The sequence below is a fragment of the Parasteatoda tepidariorum genome, chromosome 2 (genome assembly GCF_982258835.1).
Source record: "Parasteatoda tepidariorum strain Cologne lab strain chromosome 2, Ptep-v5.0, whole genome shotgun sequence".
Classification (NCBI taxonomy): domain Eukaryota; kingdom Metazoa; phylum Arthropoda; class Arachnida; order Araneae; family Theridiidae; genus Parasteatoda; species Parasteatoda tepidariorum.
In genome coordinates, this window is record NC_141756.1 from 46,416,839 (window position 1) to 46,437,673 (window position 20,835).

Sequence of the window (20,835 nt, forward strand, 5' to 3'; positions counted from 1 at the left end):
TAAAATATAAAAGTAAAAATTTTCCAAACCATTTACTTTTTCCATTTAAAACAAAAGATTTCTATATCTGATACTATTCAATGATTAGTATCAAATGTAATTTTTTTAATAGAAGCATTAGTGACAGTACAACAAAATGACTGTTGTTAACTGCAGTCAGTTCGAAGTTCGGCATTTAAACCGAAAATTGAATTTTTGTCGTAGTTTATTTATCTTTCGACATGAAAATTGGAGAAAGTGACCCATCTTACGAAATTATTGATTTTGAAAAAGCACTTAAATTGAAAGAATACACTCATGCAGCTCATTGTTGTATTTTTTCTCGGAATCCAACAGTACTCTTTGATTATGATCAGCAATACAAATCATCAGCTTTGATCTCCGTAAATATAAAAACACGTAAAATTTAATATGTTTCTTATCAAATTTGCAGAGTCTAATTACAATAGAATTTTCGTCATGGTAGTATTGAGCTCAAAACTAAAATTTCCATAAAAGATTTAATATTTAAACTTTTAAAAATTATCCGCTGTGATACCTTGAAGTCCATATATACTCCAATTTTACACTAGCCTCTGTGAACCATTTTTTTTTTTTTTTTTACATTTATTTTCTATGGTATATGATGCATAAGTGTTCCAGAAATAGTTGTAACAATCAAGCTGTTTCTTTTGTGTAGCTTTTTAATGAGAGAAATTAAAGTATTTATTCATGGTTTGTTTATTTTAATTCTGAACTTCTATTTTGCCCCTTAGTGGACTAATCTCAAAAACACGGTTCCCAGTAGAACACTGGTCAAGCATCACTGACTGTGGTCAGTAAGCGGGTAGGTGACCACTTTAATCAGCAGGGTGCGTAGCGTTTGTGAAAAGTACTTAAAGGTGCTTTTTTGGGATTTCGTTTTTAAAAGCTTTTAAAGGTGCTTTTTTCAGCTGGCGTTTTTAAAAAGTGCTTTTTTTTCCAAAATTTTTTTTCTTCTCCCTTCAGTGATATCTGGTGGATCCCATGCATTTCACGAAAAATGGGGAGTTTGCTTACGAAATCATTCATCCGGACTTTATGTCGTACCCACGTTATGACTTGTGCATGCGCACACACTTTAAACCGAAACCCGAGTGCTCCAATTCGGATAAAGAATATCAGATCCTTATGAAATGTTTTTCTTTTTAATTTATTTTAATTTTGTTCTTGTTTATTTTTTTTTACTTCTAACACTTTTTTTTGACGTAGGGGGTAAGGGTACTTTTGTTCTGAGTTCAGGGTCAAGTTGAATTCACTCGGTGATGTGGGAAAGTACTGATTGTTTCGATTTACGGCCGTTTTTTTTTTAACGCTAAAACTGTTTATAAAAAGTTTTTGTTTTATCAATAATATCATTGATTGAATATGAATTTTTTGAGTGCTTAAAAATTTTTGTAAAGTGCTTGAAAAGTTTTTAAAAAGTGCTTATTTCTGATTCAAAGATTTGACTACGCACCCTGCGTTGGAATCGAGGGTGCACGGTATCGACCCTCATTAAACTGTTCTACTGTAAAGTGCTCAACTTAGCGCGCAGGCCGTTGGATCAAACCAAAATTACGATTCTTCGGATCATCCTCAGGGATGTTTCCCAGACCATCGCCAATACCCCATTGGGCAGCTCTGGTGTGGCGTAAATAAAGTACATACATGAAATGTGCTACTTATTCTCAGGGGTGTCTCCTATAATTTTTTTTTTAATACAATAATTTCACTTAGAAAATTCTCTCATTAAGCTTTCTCAATTTTAATGACTTATCTTTCTTCAAGATATTCGTAATAATTGAATTAATATCTTAAGTGTTACTAAAGTAATTTTTGTTTGTTTTAATTTATATTTTTGACTTTTTAATATAATTAGGACTAATGATTTCCGTTTTTGAAGAATGATTTTGTTTATTGAAAGTGATACTAAAATTGTTATTGTATGAGTTATAAAGGTATTACAATTATTATAGTTTCTGTAGATAATTTTAGGCATTATTCATTTATTACGATGGTTTCATTAAGTGTATAACTATTGACTTTTAATCCTCAGACTTCACCATGATTTAGATATGAAGCTCAGCACGTGAAATCGCTTCTATACCTAACACCTAGGAAACAACTTGAACAAATTTATTTCCATAATAATAAATCATGATCAATAAAATTTTATTTTTTGTGGTAAACTTTGCTTAACATGCATTAAACTTTCGAAAGAAATTTACAGTAATTGAATAATTTTACATTTTAGATGCAAATGCGTTTTGATGGCACGCTTGGGTTTCATGGGGGCATAATTGACGAAGGAACAGATATACTTACAGGGCTGAATCGTGAACTTAAAGAAGAAATAAATTTGAAATCAACATTTCACGTAACTCATGAAGATCATATGTTTACCCATGTGGCCAACTCAAAGAAGTTCTGCTATCATTTTTATGCAAAAGAAGTATCTAAAGAAGAATTTCAGAGTATAGAATATGACACTTTGTGTGCTGATGAGTATGGAATTGAGGTAAATAGTGAAGTTATGATTAAGTAAAAATGTTTTGAAAATCTCCAATTAAATTATATGGAATTGAGTTAAATCATGTAGTATTGAAGTAAGTAGATTGTAGAACTATCCCATTATACTGCTAAAGATAAAAAGCTGAATTTAAATTCAAAAGTTTGTCCTATCTTAACTTTTTTTGACCAACATATTTAGGCCTTTTTTTTAGTTTTTCCAAAATATTTGCCAACTTTAGGATTATGGAGTTCCCTGAAAATCTCACTCATTCTTATGCCTTGAAACATGCAAGTACCTTATGGTTTTCAGAACAATGCTAGAGTTTTTCACTTTATTATTATTGACTTTTTATGTTTTAGAAGCAAAATTTGTGCAAAAAAAATTTTTTTTAGCAAAATGTTCAAATTAATAAAAAAATAGTTTATGTACAAAGAAACTTACGTAATTCTATCTAAAAGTTAAACATTTTTGCATTCAAATCTGCTTAAAAGTATTTTTGTCTCTACTGTTTTCCTATCTCTTATTTTATTTTTAATTGATTTATATTTTATAATTAACAGTCCTGCTAAGAGCTGGTTATAAATATATATTATGAGGTCATTAGTCATAACTATGTTTAGGTGCTATACAGTTTTTTTAAGATTTTGTTATTTCTGTTTATGTCACTATTGCCACTTTTAATCCACTGACGGTTCTGCACGAAAAAGGTCTTATTTTAACCTGCTGTCTTCTCCCCACAGCAAAACCGGTTTTTCCATGTTATTACATAGAAAAGTGATGTATTGGGGCGAAATATTTTCCCAATTTTGCCCATTTGCTAAACCACCAGTGGGTTAAAATGTGTTTAAATATTTTTTCTTTCCTTTAATTAGCACAATAATGAATTGTTTCATTAAATGTATTTGTAAGTTGCGTCAAATTATGTTTTTTGATTATCAATCAATACTCTGTCGATCAGCTTAGTTGCTTGTACAATTTTTTTAATAACTTCTTTAGTCATGTTTTTTTTTTACTTTTGAATATCGCACTTTTTAAAGAATTATAATACATATTCTAAAAATATTTTATTCAAAATTTTAATTATTTGCATGCAAGGAATCAAAAACAAAATAACAATTTAGTTATTTTGCTTTTTTCTTCGTCTAAAGACTGAAAATGAGGAAAAAAATCAAATTCTAAATAGTAATATATCATTTACGGTGCCTATAGCTAAAATACATAACTGGTTAATGAATTTCAAACTTAGGAGATTTTCATTTGCCTTTATTTGAGTATCATGATGTGAGATAAGTTAAACTGACTGATATGGAAATGGTGTCCTGATGTTTCTCATGGGTAAACAAAAATCACACATCACATGGACACATTAGCATATCAAATTTAGCCTAGAATATCACACTATTATTACAAAGGGGACCGATACTTCATTGACGATAATGCAACTGCCCATAGTGTTAGAAACATACAAAATTAGACTATCAACCTTTTTCTTAGTTACTACAAAATTTGGATCTTAACCAATTAAAAATGTTTAGAGATATGTTGGAAAGGCTCATCCGACAACAGTCTTCTCTTTCATCTAATATACAGCATCTTGAAGTCTATGTAGCCAATTCATGATACTCTTTGGACAAATATGTACTTCCGAAACTTGTGAAATTGATAAACTCACAAAAACAGGTTCTAATTTATGTAAAAAAGAGATCCAATGAAATATTTAACTAAGATTCCTGATTAGTTGGCCAGTGTGTATAAATCTAATGATAGATGTAAATGAAATTTTTAACAATTGAGTCAGTATGTCATATATTAATGAGATTATTTGAGAATGAGATTACAAATGGAATTGTCAGGCAAGTTTCTTATTTACCCTAAAAATAATCAAGAGATATGTTGTAAATGTTAATCATTTTATATCAATTTGTGCTCATAATATAATTAAAAGGTTTTCAGTATTGGTACAAGTCAATAGTTTGTTTTATTTTGAGAAAGTAAACTACTTATTGATGGTTTTATTTTAAAATTGAGACTTTTTTTAAAATTATTATCATCTTTAGGTTTGTTACAATTTGGTATTTTTCATATTTTAGCAGTATAGAATTTTTTTCCTTCAATTAAATGTTTTTTTTTTCTATAAAAAAAAATTAAAGAAAATTTTATTTTAAGTTCTAAATATACATAGGCATTTAATTCCTTCCTTCCTTTTTCGCCCTGTATTTTAGACCTTTGGTTTGGTGAGAGTGCCAATGTTTGTTATGCATGATCATATTCGAGGATTGCCAACATTTCTGAAGAACCAATTTGCTGGATGTGCTAAAATTCAATTGCTGAACTTTTTAGTACTAAAAGAACTATGTTCTTGTGATGAATTAAATGTATATTTGAATAAATCTTAGTACGATAATGTTGTAGTATAGTGGTCACAAATAATAAAATTATTGGGTTATATTATCAATCGCTTTTTAAACTATATATATATGTTTTAAAAATAAACACTATCACTTTTCTTAGAATTTTTTTGTTCTCAAGGTTTAAAACATATGTAACACATTGTTATGTGCTATGCAAAAAGAAAAAAACACTATTTTATTTACAAGGATACTGTGTAGAAAAATTTGGCAAGTAATTTGAAGCGTTACTTACAGATCTGAAATCAATATCGGATAGCTTTTAAAGTTATAAAATAACGTCTAGTAGTGTGTGGTTACCTTTTTTGGAATATTTATAGGTTGTTTAACTCTCTATTCTAAATATAAAGCCAATTATTCAGGCAAATAATTTTTTATATGTATATAAATAAATCTACTAAAATTATTTTAAGGGATTCTTTTAAAATTTGCTTATCAAAACATGTTTTAAGAAATTGATATTTCTGTAACAGAAAAGGTAAACAGATAACCGCGTGGACATTCAATTAGGGTAAGAAGTACTGAAATAGCAAAGCCATGCAAATTTAATGGTACACTTTTAATTATTGATTACTTTGCACCCAAATATTTATCTCTGTGGCGGATTTTTTTATGTAAAAATTGTCCCCTCCAAAATAAAAGCTTTTTTTTTCACATCTTTTTTAATTGCAAAGTTTAATTGTGTAAAAAAATTCAATTTTATTGATGAGTGAAGGGTCTAACCTACCTTAATATTAAAGTTTCCATTGGTGGCAACTAATAACTAAAGGAAACAGCTCATAAACAATAACAGCTTTTATTGTAAACGAAAACAGTTAATCTATTAAATGATTTTGAATGAATCATAATATTCCAAAATATGGTTGCAATTAACCATAAATAGTTGTCAAATAACAGTTAAATTAGGAAAAACGATAAGCACGAGAGCTTAAACGGAAGGTTAAGTGTAAGCTGTGCAGGGGAACAGGGTTGCCGCTACTGGCGAAACTCAAATTCGCCCACAATGAGAACTTTTCTTTTTAAATTATAGTTGTTTCATCCTTAAAAATTAGTATTAGTGATTTATTTTACAGTCATTCAAGATTCTTAATTTTAATTTGGTTTACAGACATGTGATTACTGGAATGAGAAATTCTCTATTTTCTGAAGTTTTTTATCAAGCAATTTTTTTAGTACTTTTCTTTTGTACATAGAAGATAAAAATCTGCAATTTTTATGCACAAAAATAACATTAAAGAGAAACATTTTTTTTATCGCATAAATTTTTGCTACAAAATATATAGAATATATATTGAACAAAATAACATGTTCTTCCTCTTTTGCACTTTGCAAGTTATCATCGCATCAAAAAATAGAAGAAAAAAAAGATTTTAAAAATTGTAAAAATTTGCAGCAATAAGTGAAAAAAGATTAATAAAAATACCATGTGTATTTACGACGAAAGCACGTGAATATGAGAGTTGGGCAAAACGAATCATAAAAGCGATTTCAATCGCTTTGGTGATTCAAATCGCTTATTGATTCCAATAATTGATGATGAAATTGATAAAAATGATTTATCTATTAAAATTTACTTAATTTTTTTAAAAACATTTTTCAGGAGTGTTTATATGCCTTAACATCATTTTATTGTCTTCTAAAACAATTATTCCTCACAATAGGGTCCCCTTCATCACCAATGATTCGAATCATGCGGTTCGGATAACTATTTGAATTAGGTGATTCAGATCAGTGATTTGAATCACACGATCCCTGATTTGAATTAAGTATTTCAAGTCATGTGTTTTGGAGCACTTCTCGAATCAAAAAATTCAGATCAGTAATTTGGATCAATGATTTTAAATAATTTCAGTCACTATTCAAATCAAATGATTCAGATCTCAATTAGAATCGAGTAATTTGGAAAAATCAGATACCTGATTCAGTGATACATGTAAGCTGACAAATGTAAGTAATTATTTTAGATATAGAAATGTTAGTAAATATTTAGTGAATTCTCTTCTCCATATATTTTTTTTACATGATCACATGAATATGTTGACTTGAAGTAGAAGCTTCTCAAATAGTTGCTCACAAATAATACTATTTTTTTACATTTAATTTCTAAAAAAAGCGTCAACGAAACGTTATATCCAATTCGAAATTTAATTACATTAAATTTATTTTGTATGCAAAATGTTGAATGTATTTAATTTTTAAAGCAGGTTGCACACTGTAAAATTACTTCCTCCAGTTCAAGTATTTGATGATGCTCATGGTTAACTTAAAAATGGGTTTATTTAATTGTCTCTAATAAGTTTATCTAGGTTATGAAATTATATATTTGTGTTTTAGAAACTTTCGATTGCAGTTATCACATTGTTAGCAACTTCTTCGACAAAAATACTTGATTAGGCTTCAGTTGCAATGTACATTATTTCATAAGAAAGAAAAACAACTTCAATAATCTCAACTGTGAACAAGCAGATAAAGAATATTGTGCTCAATTATGTAAGAAAATAAATTAATGTGAAAAGAAAAATTGAGCTAAAAACTCTTATTTTTATCTGCTATACAAGCAAAAGCTCTTTAGATAAGTGAAATTAAATATATTTAACTTCATATAAAATAGTTATGAAATGATACAAAAGTTGAAGTTATGAAACATTTATTAAAAGGGCAAATGATATAAGTCAAGATATAGTAAAAATTTATATAAAGTTATAATTATTTAAATTAATGCATTCATTGCATTATTCATTTTGAAGTAAATAGCAATAAATATGAAATAAATTATTGAATCTGTATTAATACATAAAAATTTAAACAAGTTCAAAATATTTTTAAATAAATGAATAGTGAGTGACAATTTTAAATAGACATAACAAAATAAAGTAATTTAAACCAGATTTCCTAAGTATTAATAACTAGCATCGACTAATTATCATTACAATGTACAAAATAATTAAATGAATAAATAAACTCAGATGATAAAAATAAATACAGATGTTGAACAAATAGGATGTTCTAAAGCAAATTTAGAAAATTACAATTAGAGTTACAAAGAGAAATTTTTTTTTTGCCAAAATTATCACTTTTGATAGATTTTATCTGAAGAACATTTTCTCAACAACTTTATTAGACCTTACGTTTTTCAAAAATAAAAATAGTTTCTTTAAATGTAACAAAAAGTTGATTTCGAAATGTTTTTTATATTACATAAAATACAATCAATTCTGATTATAATTCATAGAAAAAGTTCATTGTAGAAATACATTATGTCAGGGTTCTATATAGTTCTAAAATAAATGATAGTTTGCCATTTAATCAAATTTCAATTAGTACAATAAATTATAAATAATAGCTGTATTGTGTTTATATATACTTATATATAAGTCGAAAAAAATAAAAAGTCAGTGCAAGAGATTTAGTTTGCATCAGTTGAAGTGAGAAGGGAAAAGATAATAAGCAAACTCAAAGTTAAAAAGCAATGCAAATTTATATTATTAACCTTTTGCTTAAGGCATTCGAAACATCTATTATTTTGGACCATCAGTCGTACCAGCTGTAAGCAAAGTGTTAAATATGCAAGCTGCAAAATATTTTTTTCCAATACCAGACATACAATTAATGGCTAAAATTACATATGCACGAAACCATGTCAATTTACAAAGGCAGTAACAATCACATATTTAGATTTTAGAGATAAATAAATATAGCAGTGTTGCCACAGGAAAAAAATGGACGAAATAGTTGCTTTTAGTAACCTAAAGCATGAAAATAGTTGCCTAAATAAGAACAAAGATTCATCAAAACTATGACTAAAATTTTGTTAATGACTTAATTGTCGAATACCATGATCCATTTAGTCAAGTTGGTGGCAAATGATAATTTTTTTATAAACGTTAATCTTCTAGCACAATTTTCCCTTTTATTAATAATTTATCTAGGAAATATATATACACTCACATATATATTGTGAAAAGTGATTACTCAAATTTGAAATTCACATATCATAATGTATTAAAATTTGTTTTTTTAAAAATCGTGCAGAATTTCAAAGCAATAACCATGGAAAAGGAGACCGGGAAACGAAATATTTGCAATGGAATCTGCAGATTAAACGAATTAAAAAGTGAAGGCTGAAATTGGCAATTTAAAATTGTTTACTTTTTAAGAAAAAAAAGTTGTGTGTTCAAAAGCTATCGTGGGCTGCAGACTTTGAACCCAATTTATGCTGAAAAAACATTGCTAGGAGCACAGAAAAGTCTTCCAATAGTCTCCTTTTCCTAAAATAGTCGCTTTTTTTTTATAGCCTTTTCAGGCAAAAAAAAGTTGCCATAGTCGTCTCATGCCAAAAATAGTTGCATTTTAGTGGCCTGTGGCAACCCTGATATAGGTTTATTTTCTCTGTGAGCCCTCAAACTAAACCAAATATTTTATGCTCAATCAGTTCTGCTACCAGACATACAAAAGATAACTAAAATTATATTTGGGTAAAATCATGTTAATTTACAAAAGCAAAAATTATATATATAAGATAGATAGAGAAACTTTAAATAACTGATAATTTAATTTTGTAAATAATATATTAAGGTCTAATAATATAAGAGTGCAACACAACAGATATAACATCAGGGGTCTGTCTAGGTTTTTCTTAGAGGTACCTATTTTGTGAAAATTTAGACATAATTTGTGAAAAATTAAAAATCATATTTAAAAATCTACACAAAAATATGGTAAAAATATGGATTTATCGTTTCTTAAGGGATACAAAAATAAAATTTTAAGAAAAAGTATTTTGTGAAACTACCGTTTTTCCTAAAATTGAATTTGTGAAGCTACCGTTTTTCCTAAAGTTGAATTTGTGAAACTACCGCTAAACGGTAGTAAATTCGGCCTGGACAGACCCCTGAACATACACACATATATAGTTGTAAGTGTTATATTCCATTAATAAAACACAATTAAAATAGTATATATATATTTTTTTACAGAGAAACCGCGCATTTTAAAAGTATAGATAGAGTAACAAATTTTTATACTTTTTTAACTTAAATTTAATACAAATAAAAGAGCTTAATGATAGCACTTGTTTTCCACAAGTTTTATGAAAAAAGAAAAAATTTTGTAACTAAAAATTCACATTACTTTTTTGCTTTTTAACAGGAAATGCTATAAAAAATCTTTTAAGTGAAATACATTTTCACAATCTGTTTCCAAAACTTAATTTAACACCAGCTAAAGCTTGTTGTGCAAAGAAGGGTGATACTGGAGAATTCGTCCGGCTACGCAGGTTATACCTTTTTTGTCCAGAATTTCCCTAGAATATAAATATTTATTTATGTAATAGGTATTTATACTACGACTCTGATTCAAAATATAAGAGTAATCCATTTTTTTTCATCCGGTGAAAAGAAAACACTTTATTTTTTAAATATTATATAAGGCATATATGCGGGTGATATTTTTTTAGGAACTAATTTTCTATCATACTGCGACACAAGCTTAAAATTTGCTCCTTTCTAAAAAAAAAAAATAATTATTTGAAATATTATTATTAAATCTCAAAATATAAGAATATTTGATTTAAATAATTGGAATATAATACCATATCTGTTTTTAATATTTTTATAGAAAAACTGCTAAAAAAAAAAAAAAAAAAAAAGCTCATTAAGTTTAGATTCATTGCAGACGATTATCTTAAAAAAGACTTTTTGTGTATTTTACGTTTAGAATTTGTTTAAAAATGGGGCGTTTACATGATATTCCAAAATCAATAAAACTTCGAGTTAATGACTTACAAGGAAATGGTAAAAATTAACAATATATAGCCAACTATTTGAATCAGTTTCAATCAAGTGTGTTAGCAGAATCTTACAACAGTATGGGAAGAATGGAAAATTTAGAAATAATCACTGAAATGAAGGATAAAAACCATAAACCTCAGCCCGAAACATTCTAACAAGTATTGTCATTTTTTTTAAGCCTGTACATGGCTCTTGCTCTGTTCCTTAATTTTCAAGGGAATTAAAAGCATTAGTGATAACGCATGCTTAATAGTTTAGCTTAGTTATTTAACTTTAAAAAAAGAGAGACTGAGCATTTAGTTTTAATAATATTCTCTAAAACTAATAAAAAAAAGAAAATGAGTTTCCTAAATAATTTATGAATAATTTTAGAATTTCTAAAATTTGAAATTTACAACTTCAAGTTAAAATTTTTAGAAATTTTGAGACATTACTAACTTTAAAAATGTTTATTTAGTTTTTTTTTCCAGTACATTTATGTGGTCATATATGTATTTGGAAGTGTTTTTATAATTATAATGACCAGACACTCTTAATGCCTTAGTTATTTATGAACTGTTTGGATAAAAAGACAGGTGATAAGGTTTATTTTTAATTCAGAAAAACTGTTTTATTTTATTTTTATTGTTACTGTATCAGAAAGAAATATTTATTCAATAAATAGGTCAAAAGGAAACACTTAATTGACATTGATATAGAAAAAAGTAAAAGGCTCACTTCTTCAAAACTGATGTTTTCCTGCAACTCTTGAAGAGCACTTATATTTGGAGAGGGAGTACTGTCTAAATAAATACATATTGTGTTAAGAATAATGTATAAAATTTTTTGCATAATTTAAAAAGACAATTGAAAGAAAAAATAGAAGGATAAAAACAAGAAATAACATAAAAGTGAGAGATATTTACACTCTGTAAAAACCAAAACAGATTTACTTAAATCTGATATGATTAAACTCATAATTATTTAATAAAATGGAAAACATTATTTTCAAAAATGATTCGATAGGACTATAGTTTTGTTTGTAAATTAAGTTTTATACAAATATAGCTATATACAAACATAGGTTGAAAATTAAAGCTTCCCAGTAACATTTTAGTGGTCCAAGACAACTAAATTTGATTGGGAAAAACATTAAATAACTATCTGTGCTTACTAAACCAGCAATTAATGTATGGTCAGCTGTTTGATTTCATATTTTGGTTTGTTTTTGTCACTAAATAGCATCCTCTGTATTTTAATTTAAATTTATTTTATTAAAATTTAAAAAAAAAAATCTAATAGGAGACATGTAAATGAACCAGTGAAAACATGTACACACTAGTAATACATATGTGAAGTATAAAACCCATTCAAACTTCCTTTAACAGTAAAATCTAAACCACAATAACTTCTAAAGCAAGTCTCATATTAAAGGAACTAAACAGCTCTAATAGAACTGGAATAAGAGCTAACTTCTACAAGATGGTAAATTTCTAATGCTGACAGTCTGTAGCCACAGTAAGCTTTATATTAATAATACATTTAAACAGGAGCTGAATAACTAATCACATATCCAAAATAAATGTACACCATTTTCCCACAAAATTATAATACTTGCATCTGACTCTTACAAGAAAAAATAATAGAATGCTCATTTTAAGTGTTAGTCAATAACATCATTAATTTAAAGTTTAAATATTCGGAGCATAAAATTGAAATTTTAAGTTAAGAGACAAAATTAAATTACATTTTTGACAATACAGAAATACAAACTTAAATAAATTTTTTTTTTTTTTTTATACATCTCCATCCAAAAGGAAATCAAAAAATAAACTTATTCAACCTGCTTTAAACTTTTTTGTAGCCTAACTTTCAGTCCATGATGATAAAGTTCTATTTGTTACTCTATAACAGTGGGAATATAAAAATTTCAATTTCTTCAAAAAATTTAAAATGTAAATAAAAATCGACCTGTCTTGAGCATTAAAAAATTCCAGTCACGAGTCATTAACGTCTAATGAGCCCTGGAGATTGCAACGTTCGAAGCAAATGTTTGGAGCACTCAATAATAGGCACCGGATTTAAAACTCGGCAGATGTGAATAAAGAAAACTAAATTATTAAAATTAAAAAAATTTGTAATTTGGGGAGAAAAAAAATTATGGTTGTCAACAAAAATGGTAAATTAAAGTGAAAAAAAAACTAGAGAAATAGTGGCAGCCGAGAGTGAAACAGAGAATCAATTCCTTTCCAGTGCAACCATGGCTATATTGTATAAACCAGACGGGTTTTAAAATTTAGATTAAAGGAACATGGTAGATAAGTCCCTTTTCAAGAATGTGATAAATCTATTGCTGCACATTCTTTGCATCTCGGGATAAATTTAATTTCAATCAGGGTTCTTAGCCAGATTTTAAAACAAAAAATAAGCACATTTCAAGCACTCAAAAAAATACATCTAGTAATCATTTTCGAAAAAAATAATTCATAATTAGGATCTGTGCAATAATAATTTTTTTACTATCGTTTAAAGTTCTTAATTTATAAACATAAAATCAATAAAATTCAAAAACTTTACATAATCATGATAAAATAACTGGCTTCTGATAAATATTGCAGAGAAAATATGCATTTCTTGTAATTTAGAACGATAATCGATATAGCAAAGAAAAAATTTCCTTTTAAAATATAGAAGATAAAGCACGTTTTGCAAACCCCGAATAAAAAAAAGCATCTTTTTTGCACCATCTTTCCATGGCATGTGGGAATGCATGCTGCCCTGATTTGCCTTTCCCGGCCATTGCGGGTTTTCTAGTTACCTTTTTTCTATTTCACTCTTGGGGTACTGTGGCTTTTCCACTTTTAACTATATTTTCTCCTTGGAAAATTCACATTTCCGTTCCATATCACCTTTTTTCTTCGTTTACGTCATGCAAGTTTTAAGAATGGGCGATTATTTTCTTCATATTTTTTGAAGTCAATTTAGTTTTTACCATTAAGTGTTACATTTGGATCGTTCTTGATTATCATTTTGATCAGAATCTTGTGCTGAAAGAAGCAAACGTCTGTAAATTATTATTTCAACAGGATTAATGCGGTCTTTAAATCAGTTAAAAAACCATGCTACCTATATTGAAATAAGGAAGTTATCTTTAACTTCAAAACTCAAGATTTTGTGACCAATTATCTGAAGTTACATTATTAATTATTTAATGCTGTGGAGAATGTAAACGTAATAAAATACATTTATCTTCTTAGTTTTGCTGCCACTATTGCAGTTTCTTAAGGACCTTACAAATTTTATTTAAAAGGAACCTGGAGACTATTATATTAGATATATCACTCATGGGCTGCAATAGTGGCATAACTAAAAAAACATGCGTTTTGGACTAAGAACAGGTATAAATATGAAAATAAACATTCTTTCAGCAGTAATACTAGCACAGTTCATAATTCAACTTGAAGTGTAAGTGTAAGCAAACTAAAGCATTTTCCTCAGCAATGAAAACTTTAAACCCACTTATCTCAAAACAAGATTTTTTGAGTTGTACCGCTGTTGCAGCCCACAAGCGATATGTATGTAATGATGGTAAGAATCACAAAATAAGTTTGTAATAAAAAGAATAAAGCAAAGAAATTACAGTAGCAATATTTGATGATCCTAACTGTTGAACAACATTTTATGGTGAATTTAGGAAAATCCATTTCAGATATTATAAAAATATCAAAATGCTATTTGCAAATTATCTTTATCTAAAGAAAACCGCAGAACTCATAGAATTGGTCTAGCACCCCAATTTTTTTGAAGTTAGTCTACATCCCCTATTTTGAAGGTCAGGAATCCAAATATGCAAATATATGTATATATGTTTATTCAGAGAAAGTTAGTTTTTGCGTCTGATGTCGTAACTTTAATAATTAACACGAATTAATTAGCATATTTGAAGTTACCACCTAAAAAACCATTAAGATTGACACTTAGTACATGGCAAGTCCCAATATTAGAACGAAAGTTATTCAGGGTGATATCTTTTTTTGCACACTGTACTTGTATTTTTTACTTGTTACTTTTTAAAACTAACATTCCCATGTATACAACCTATTCAAGAAATATGGCGATCTGATTTTTTAAAAATATTTCTTATACATAAAATTAGCTGTTACATTCACAGAAAAAAATATTATTTTGAGATTTTACTCAATAGTAAAAGTAGCAATATCAGCAGAATAAATTTATAGCATAATTTACTTTAATAAATTAATAAACACTTACTTTTCTTTATATACTTCAAGCTTTTCTTTGGCGTTCTTTCAAGCGAATTTTTGGCTGCTTTGCTAGACTCTTTGAGTAGGACATCATCTTATTAAAAATTTCAAAAAAATTAGTGTAAAGTGCAATTTTAAATTCGTAAATTATCAAAACATAAGTATGTATAAAGATGTTAATCTTAAAGCAGTTATACTTTTTCTAAGCGTTGTTAGAAAAACTCAAGGAGAAAAAAGTAAAAGAAATTAAAACTTTAGATCCATTTATTATTTTCAAATTATAAATTACAATTAAACAGAAATTAAATTTAAATAAAAATTACTATTCAAAAGAATCATTATAATAAGTAAAATATCTAATAAATTAAATTTTTTTAATAGAATAAGTATAGTCCGTAGTTGAAGGGATTTACTATAAGTTTTTACAAAATGTTGTTACATCAAGCGTGGTCATGAACTCTTGAATCACATTTAATTCAAGAGTTCTAAACTAACTTTATGATGATAATTTCTAAAATGATTTCATGACTAAAATAATTTTTAACTAAAAGCCAATATCAGGTTTAAATATTTTGCATAAACAAAACAAACATTAAACAAACAAAAAAATTAAAATACCTCTCATTCTTTAAATTGATTAAAATAATATAAGAATATTGATTTTAATCCCATTAACAAAACTGTTAGTTGGGTTAAAATCACTTTTAACAAACTGTACAAAAAAGATCGATTTAAATTTTTGAAATAACTAATTTTCATCGCATAAAATTTGATTTTATCTTATATTATTTCATTCACTTTTCAAAAACACAAATGCAAAACCTTCATTATTTCACTCGTTTTTTCAAAAAAAACCAAACGCTTGTAACAAAAAAAGAAAGAAAAAAAGTCACGGCTAGAATGAGAAGTCCTAACAAAATTTATTTCATAGCCATGCCTAGCAAGATTATTTTTTGTAAAAGTTTACAGTATTCATCGCCAAAAAGCTTTGATTTACATCCTGCTAAAATTCAAAACGCAAATAGCTTAAACAGCAAAATTTACGTTTATTAAATTTAATAAAGATTTTGTTGCATAGAAATTTCATACACCCTGTATCTTTTTTTACACTGCTGAGATTTTATGTACAAAAATTTTTTATGACTCAATATTAGTAATATAATTATAATATCATAATGTATATTTATAATATCTTAATACATATATATATATATTATCTTAATATATATACAGTAGGGAACCGATTATCCGGAACGATCGGGACCATCGCTATTCCGGATAGCTGATTTTTCCGGTTTTCTGAATCGCTACAAAAAGCCATTTGTTTATTGTTAAAGCCAACAAAAAAAATGTTTTTTTGGAGATAATCTTAAAAAGAAGAAAAAACGATGAAGGAATACACTAATGATTATTTCCAAAATGATAGCAAGGTAAACATCTTTCAAAAAAGAAAAAAAATCCCAAAATCTTATGAGGAAATTTTTATTTTTAAAAATGGTGCGAAAATTTATCGAATTTCGTTCCGGTTTTCTGATTTCCGGATAACGGGTTCTGTACTGTATTATAATATAATTACAATAACTTAATACATATAATTATAATATTAGATTACATTATATGACTTAAAACTGAATATTTCTGCTTTCCAACCATATACTTTAAATTTTATAATTGCATTTTTTTTTGTATATACCTTCATCTGTGTGTACTATTTATCATAATATATAAACTCAATTTTGAAGCTACTGACATGAAACTCGAGATCCAAAAGGGTCTAGTTTACTTAATTTGCTTTCTTTGTTTCATGCCTTTATTGTATTGCAATGTATTAATAAAAGAAATATAGTAAATAAATATCATTTCACGTTTTTAAAAAATAAATCATGGGAAAATTTAATTAATCAAGTTTTTCTCTTCTTTGTAATATTATACTAATTCCTAAAAATTCTGAAACAAATCGACAAGAACAGCAAAAGATCAATTATCTGGAACTCTAATAACTAGAAAACTCAAGTTACTGAAATTTTAAGAAAATGATTTTAAGTTACTTTTTCTAAACTTTTTTTTTTAAAAAAATTGTTATTTATTCACTGAAAAAATCAATTAGATATGAATTAAATTTGAAACTATAGACACACATATATACAAATTTTGAATATCTAAAAGATACAAAAATAAACAATTAAAAACCAAATTGCATTATCTTTTCAATCTAAAATCAACAATTACTTACTTTTCTTTACAAGTTTCAAACTCTGCTTAGGTGTTTTTTCAATAAAATTGTTTGCATTTTTCATAGAATCGTTGGAATTTGCATTGTCTAATGAATTGAAAGAAAAGAAATATTTGTTGAAAGCAGAAAAACAATTCCTTTATTTAATACTAGATTCTGTGCTACTGGCAGGGGTGATTGTGAGTCCAACTCAAAAATCCTGAAAATTTCTTGAGTAAAATCATTTATGACGCATTTCAAAAAACTAATGTCTTTATAAATTTAAATCATCGATGTTTTTACAACATAAAATCCTAAATAAATTATATCCAGCATAATTTAAATGAATAATTATGTATAAGTTTACTTTTATCTCTAATACCTTTTATTATTCTACCAGAAAAAATATTTACAAATGGAAGAGATGCCAAGTATAAATTCTAGTTCGAATATTTTTAAATAAAATATACAAGAATTTTTATACATAAATGTGATCGATGATTTAATGAAACTTCTGGATCACGGTCAGCGAAATATCCGGATATTTTCAGGAGCACAATCATCCCTGTACTAGTTATACATTCTCTTAATAGACAACAACTTATAAGACAACATAGGGATAATGCTAAAGATTACATCTGTTAATGCAACCAAACTGGCATGCCTATGCTCCCTTTGATTTAACTAACTACACTTTTTTTTTACACATTAGTTTGACCTGTTCCATAACATGAAATTGGTAAGCTGAGTGGTTTAATAATTTTAAATTAATATTGATTTTAGACTATAAACATAGGGATGAAAAATTTTTCTTTCTATATCAGCTTCAGATTCCTATCAGATTTTTCAAACCAACACTAAGAAGATCAGATGAGAGTATTGTAACAAACTCGATAACACAGATCCAATAACCTGGTTAAGCAAAATGGAGATTTTGTAGAAACTCAGACGAAATTAAAAGAATATTTATGAAAGTGTTTGATAATTGATTTTACAGAAGTATCTCAATGTAAACTTAATTTGGAATAAAATAGACATTGTTTAAAAACACCAAAAATAAATCACGAATTTTAAAACTCATAGTAAGCTTAGAAACAGCTAAAATTATAAGTATTTATATGTGTTTGATTGTTGATGTGGAATACAAATAATGATGCATTAAAGTCTTTTAATTAAAAATCAAATAACCTAGAATAATAAACTGTATGTATACTACACAAGTTAAAAAACACTACATCCCAAATAACTTTTGACATATAAGTAATATTATCCTTAATGTTCTTTACAATTTCCTCATGTCCTTGCATCTCTAAAACTGCTTCCATAAGTAAAAATATATTTTCACTTATTAAACCAACAATGATTTTAGATAAAATATTAATTATACTAATTACTAAAAAATTCATTTAATTATATATTATTGATTATAATAATCAAAAAAAAATATTTATATAACAAATTCTCAAACTTGCTGAGCTGAATTCATACAACAAGTACTAAATTTTGTCATAAATTATGGATCCTAAATAACAATTAATGACAACAAAATTAAGGATTCCATTTAAAACCAAAATATGAAAAATAACAAATGCAAACCATATTTCAATTTATAATATTTTATGTTTATGGCTTTATAACAGGACATGTTTTTATCAGTATGTATATTCAGCAAAACAATAGGAAATTTTCATAGATGAACTAAGTTAAAAAGTAGAATTCTATTTAAAAAAATATTAGAATTACAAACAAATATCACAAATTTAATTAATTAAAAAATCTAGAATATTTAAAATTAAAAGCACTTTTTCAATCTCAAAATTTTTATTGAATTTATAAATAATTCATCATAAAGAAAATTGGCAAAATTTATTAACCAGTAAGGAAATAAATACTGGGCCCTTCAAAATAATGTTGCCAAAGTAAAATGGCAAAGCAAGTATACAAAAAGATTAAAAAATATTATAGAGGAGAATCAATTCTAAATGCTATTGAGTGGGGGTATCAGAACTCTCAAAAGGGACATCTGTATGCTTAAGAAGATGTCCCATGCAGCCTTGATGTAAAGTGCCAAGCATTTTGAAAAGTTTTGAGCACCTCTTGCAGTAGATGCTAAAAAATTTGTCATAAACTCCCTTAATGTTTAAGAATATAAATAAAATTATTTAGAACGATTTTTGTTTACAGTATAAACATTATGCTTTTGTATATTCCACATGGATTTACGATCACATTTTTATCAGTTATTTAGTTAATATTATCTACAGATTTTTATAGTTTTTTAATGATACATTAACATATACTGGAAATTTTGAATTGTACATTTGTAGAATTATTTTTTGATGCACTGGACTTGTAATGGTTTTATTGTTTAATTGATTTTGTCATTCGCATTTTCAACAGATTTGAATTATCACATAGTTTTTTAAATTTTGGATTTAATTTTTTATATAATACTATTACGATCTGAAAATTAGAAATCACGCTTTAGAATAATTTAATATCCTGCTTTAGTCGTGACTATTTCATTTTGAATCTGCAACTTTTTCAAACCGCAAAGTTTTTGTACACTTTGAAATTGAGTGCGTGATTCATGGTGGCAATAATCTTTTTATGGGAGAAGTGAGAAAAAATACAGAATTTTTTTAATGCTGTAGTGAAATGCCGAAGTTCGTTTACGTGATATCCAATATTTTTTTTTAAAGATTATAGTGGAAATCAAATTAAAAGTGAAGAGAAAATGGAAGTGTTATAAAAATCATAAAGAAGCGGAGGATTATCTTCCCAGCAGACTATTTTTTAACAGGTCACAAATGCTAAAAAAAAAGGGGGGAATTAAAAAGGGAAATTGATTGAAAATGAAAAGACTTTTATTTATTTTAATTGGTAAAAAGTGGACAAAAAAAATGACCCTTCTGGTGAACAGGCATCTGGATATGGGACTTGGAGCTGTATTCATCTTCATATATTTTTCCCCCACATGTTTCAGCAGTTATTTTGATTTTCTTCTGTAAATCTGATAAAGCTTCCAGTTTTGAAGTATCTTGAGGAGAAGACTTTAACTTTCCTAACTTAACACCTAGAAAAAAATTTTTTTTTTGACTTTACTTTCATTTAATATGACTTAATTCATAAAGCAATCATATTAAAAGTTCCAAGTAATAAGTTAAAAGTTATAAGTTAAAGTTAAAAGTATAGGTTCCACTTAAATTGAAAAATTGACATAAAAAAAACAAACAGAAATAAAAAATTGTAGAAAACTACAAGTAGGACATGACAGTTTAATGAGAAGCCATGCCTTATTTTCATATTTTTTCCTTAATTATTGTTTCAGAAAGACAAAACTACTACTGAAGAGAACAAATAAAGACTAAAACTTCTTAACAATATGCTACTAAATTGAACCAAATTTTTGAAGTAATTAATAAATCAAAATTAAAATTAACAAATAAAGTTGAATAGTCTAAAATCATAAAGTAGTACAGATTATTGTAATATGGTTATGATAACAATTTTTATAAAATGAGAAAAACTTATTATTGAAAAAAAAGTAAAAGAGTCTTATTGAATTATTTATTCTTTTTAATTCTAAAATGCTTTATAAAATACATGTGTGCAATATTTCTTGAATTATTTTTACAAGTCAACTCACAGGTTTAGTTAACAAGCTTGG

The 20,835-nt window shown here is 26.8% G+C and overlaps 2 protein-coding genes across 4 annotated transcripts in view; one reads left to right on the top strand and one right to left on the bottom strand.

Annotated features, from left to right (window-relative positions):
* Nucleotides 1-63: 63 nt before the first annotated feature.
* Nucleotides 64-4,967, top strand: LOC107452564 (U8 snoRNA-decapping enzyme). Of its 2 annotated transcripts, none has more exons than XM_016069055.4 (3): nucleotides 64-383; nucleotides 2,255-2,518; nucleotides 4,735-4,967. In XM_016069055.4, the coding sequence occupies exons 1-3, from the start codon at nucleotides 222-224 to the stop codon at nucleotides 4,906-4,908; spliced, it is 600 nt and encodes a 199-aa protein (XP_015924541.1). In that variant the 5' UTR covers nucleotides 64-221; the 3' UTR covers nucleotides 4,909-4,967. The 2 variants fall into 2 exon arrangements, with proteins under 2 accessions (XP_015924541.1, XP_015924543.1); XM_016069057.5 differs by having other exon boundaries at nucleotides 322-462.
* Nucleotides 4,968-10,021: 5,054 nt separating this feature from the next.
* The window catches only part of LOC107452571 (uncharacterized), a 34,177-nt gene continuing 23,363 nt past the window's right edge, over nucleotides 10,022-20,835 (bottom strand). For both annotated transcript variants that reach the window (XM_071177481.2, XM_071177483.2), the window contains 5 exons: nucleotides 20,074-20,241; nucleotides 17,187-17,273; nucleotides 14,961-15,047; nucleotides 11,427-11,491; nucleotides 10,022-10,222 (listed from right to left, as the gene is read on the bottom strand). In XM_071177481.2, coding sequence (XP_071033582.1) covers nucleotides 10,106-10,222; nucleotides 11,427-11,491; nucleotides 14,961-15,047; nucleotides 17,187-17,273; nucleotides 20,074-20,241 — 524 coding nt within the window. In that variant the 3' untranslated portion in view covers nucleotides 10,022-10,105. The remainder of the gene's footprint in view (nucleotides 10,223-11,426; nucleotides 11,492-14,960; nucleotides 15,048-17,186; nucleotides 17,274-20,073; nucleotides 20,242-20,835) is intronic.

What these genes read in the sequence shown, in the direction of transcription:
- LOC107452564 (XM_016069055.4), top strand. Translation starts at nt 222, where the DNA reads ATGAAAATTGGAGAAAGTGACCCATCTTACGAAATTATTGATTTTGAA. An exon ending in AATCATCAGCTTTGATCTCC is followed by an intron (nt 384 to 2,254) that starts GTAAATATAAAA and finishes TTTACATTTTAG; the next exon opens with ATGCAAATGCGTTTTGATGG. An exon ending in CTGATGAGTATGGAATTGAG is followed by an intron (nt 2,519 to 4,734) that starts GTAAATAGTGAA and finishes CCTGTATTTTAG; the next exon opens with ACCTTTGGTTTGGTGAGAGT.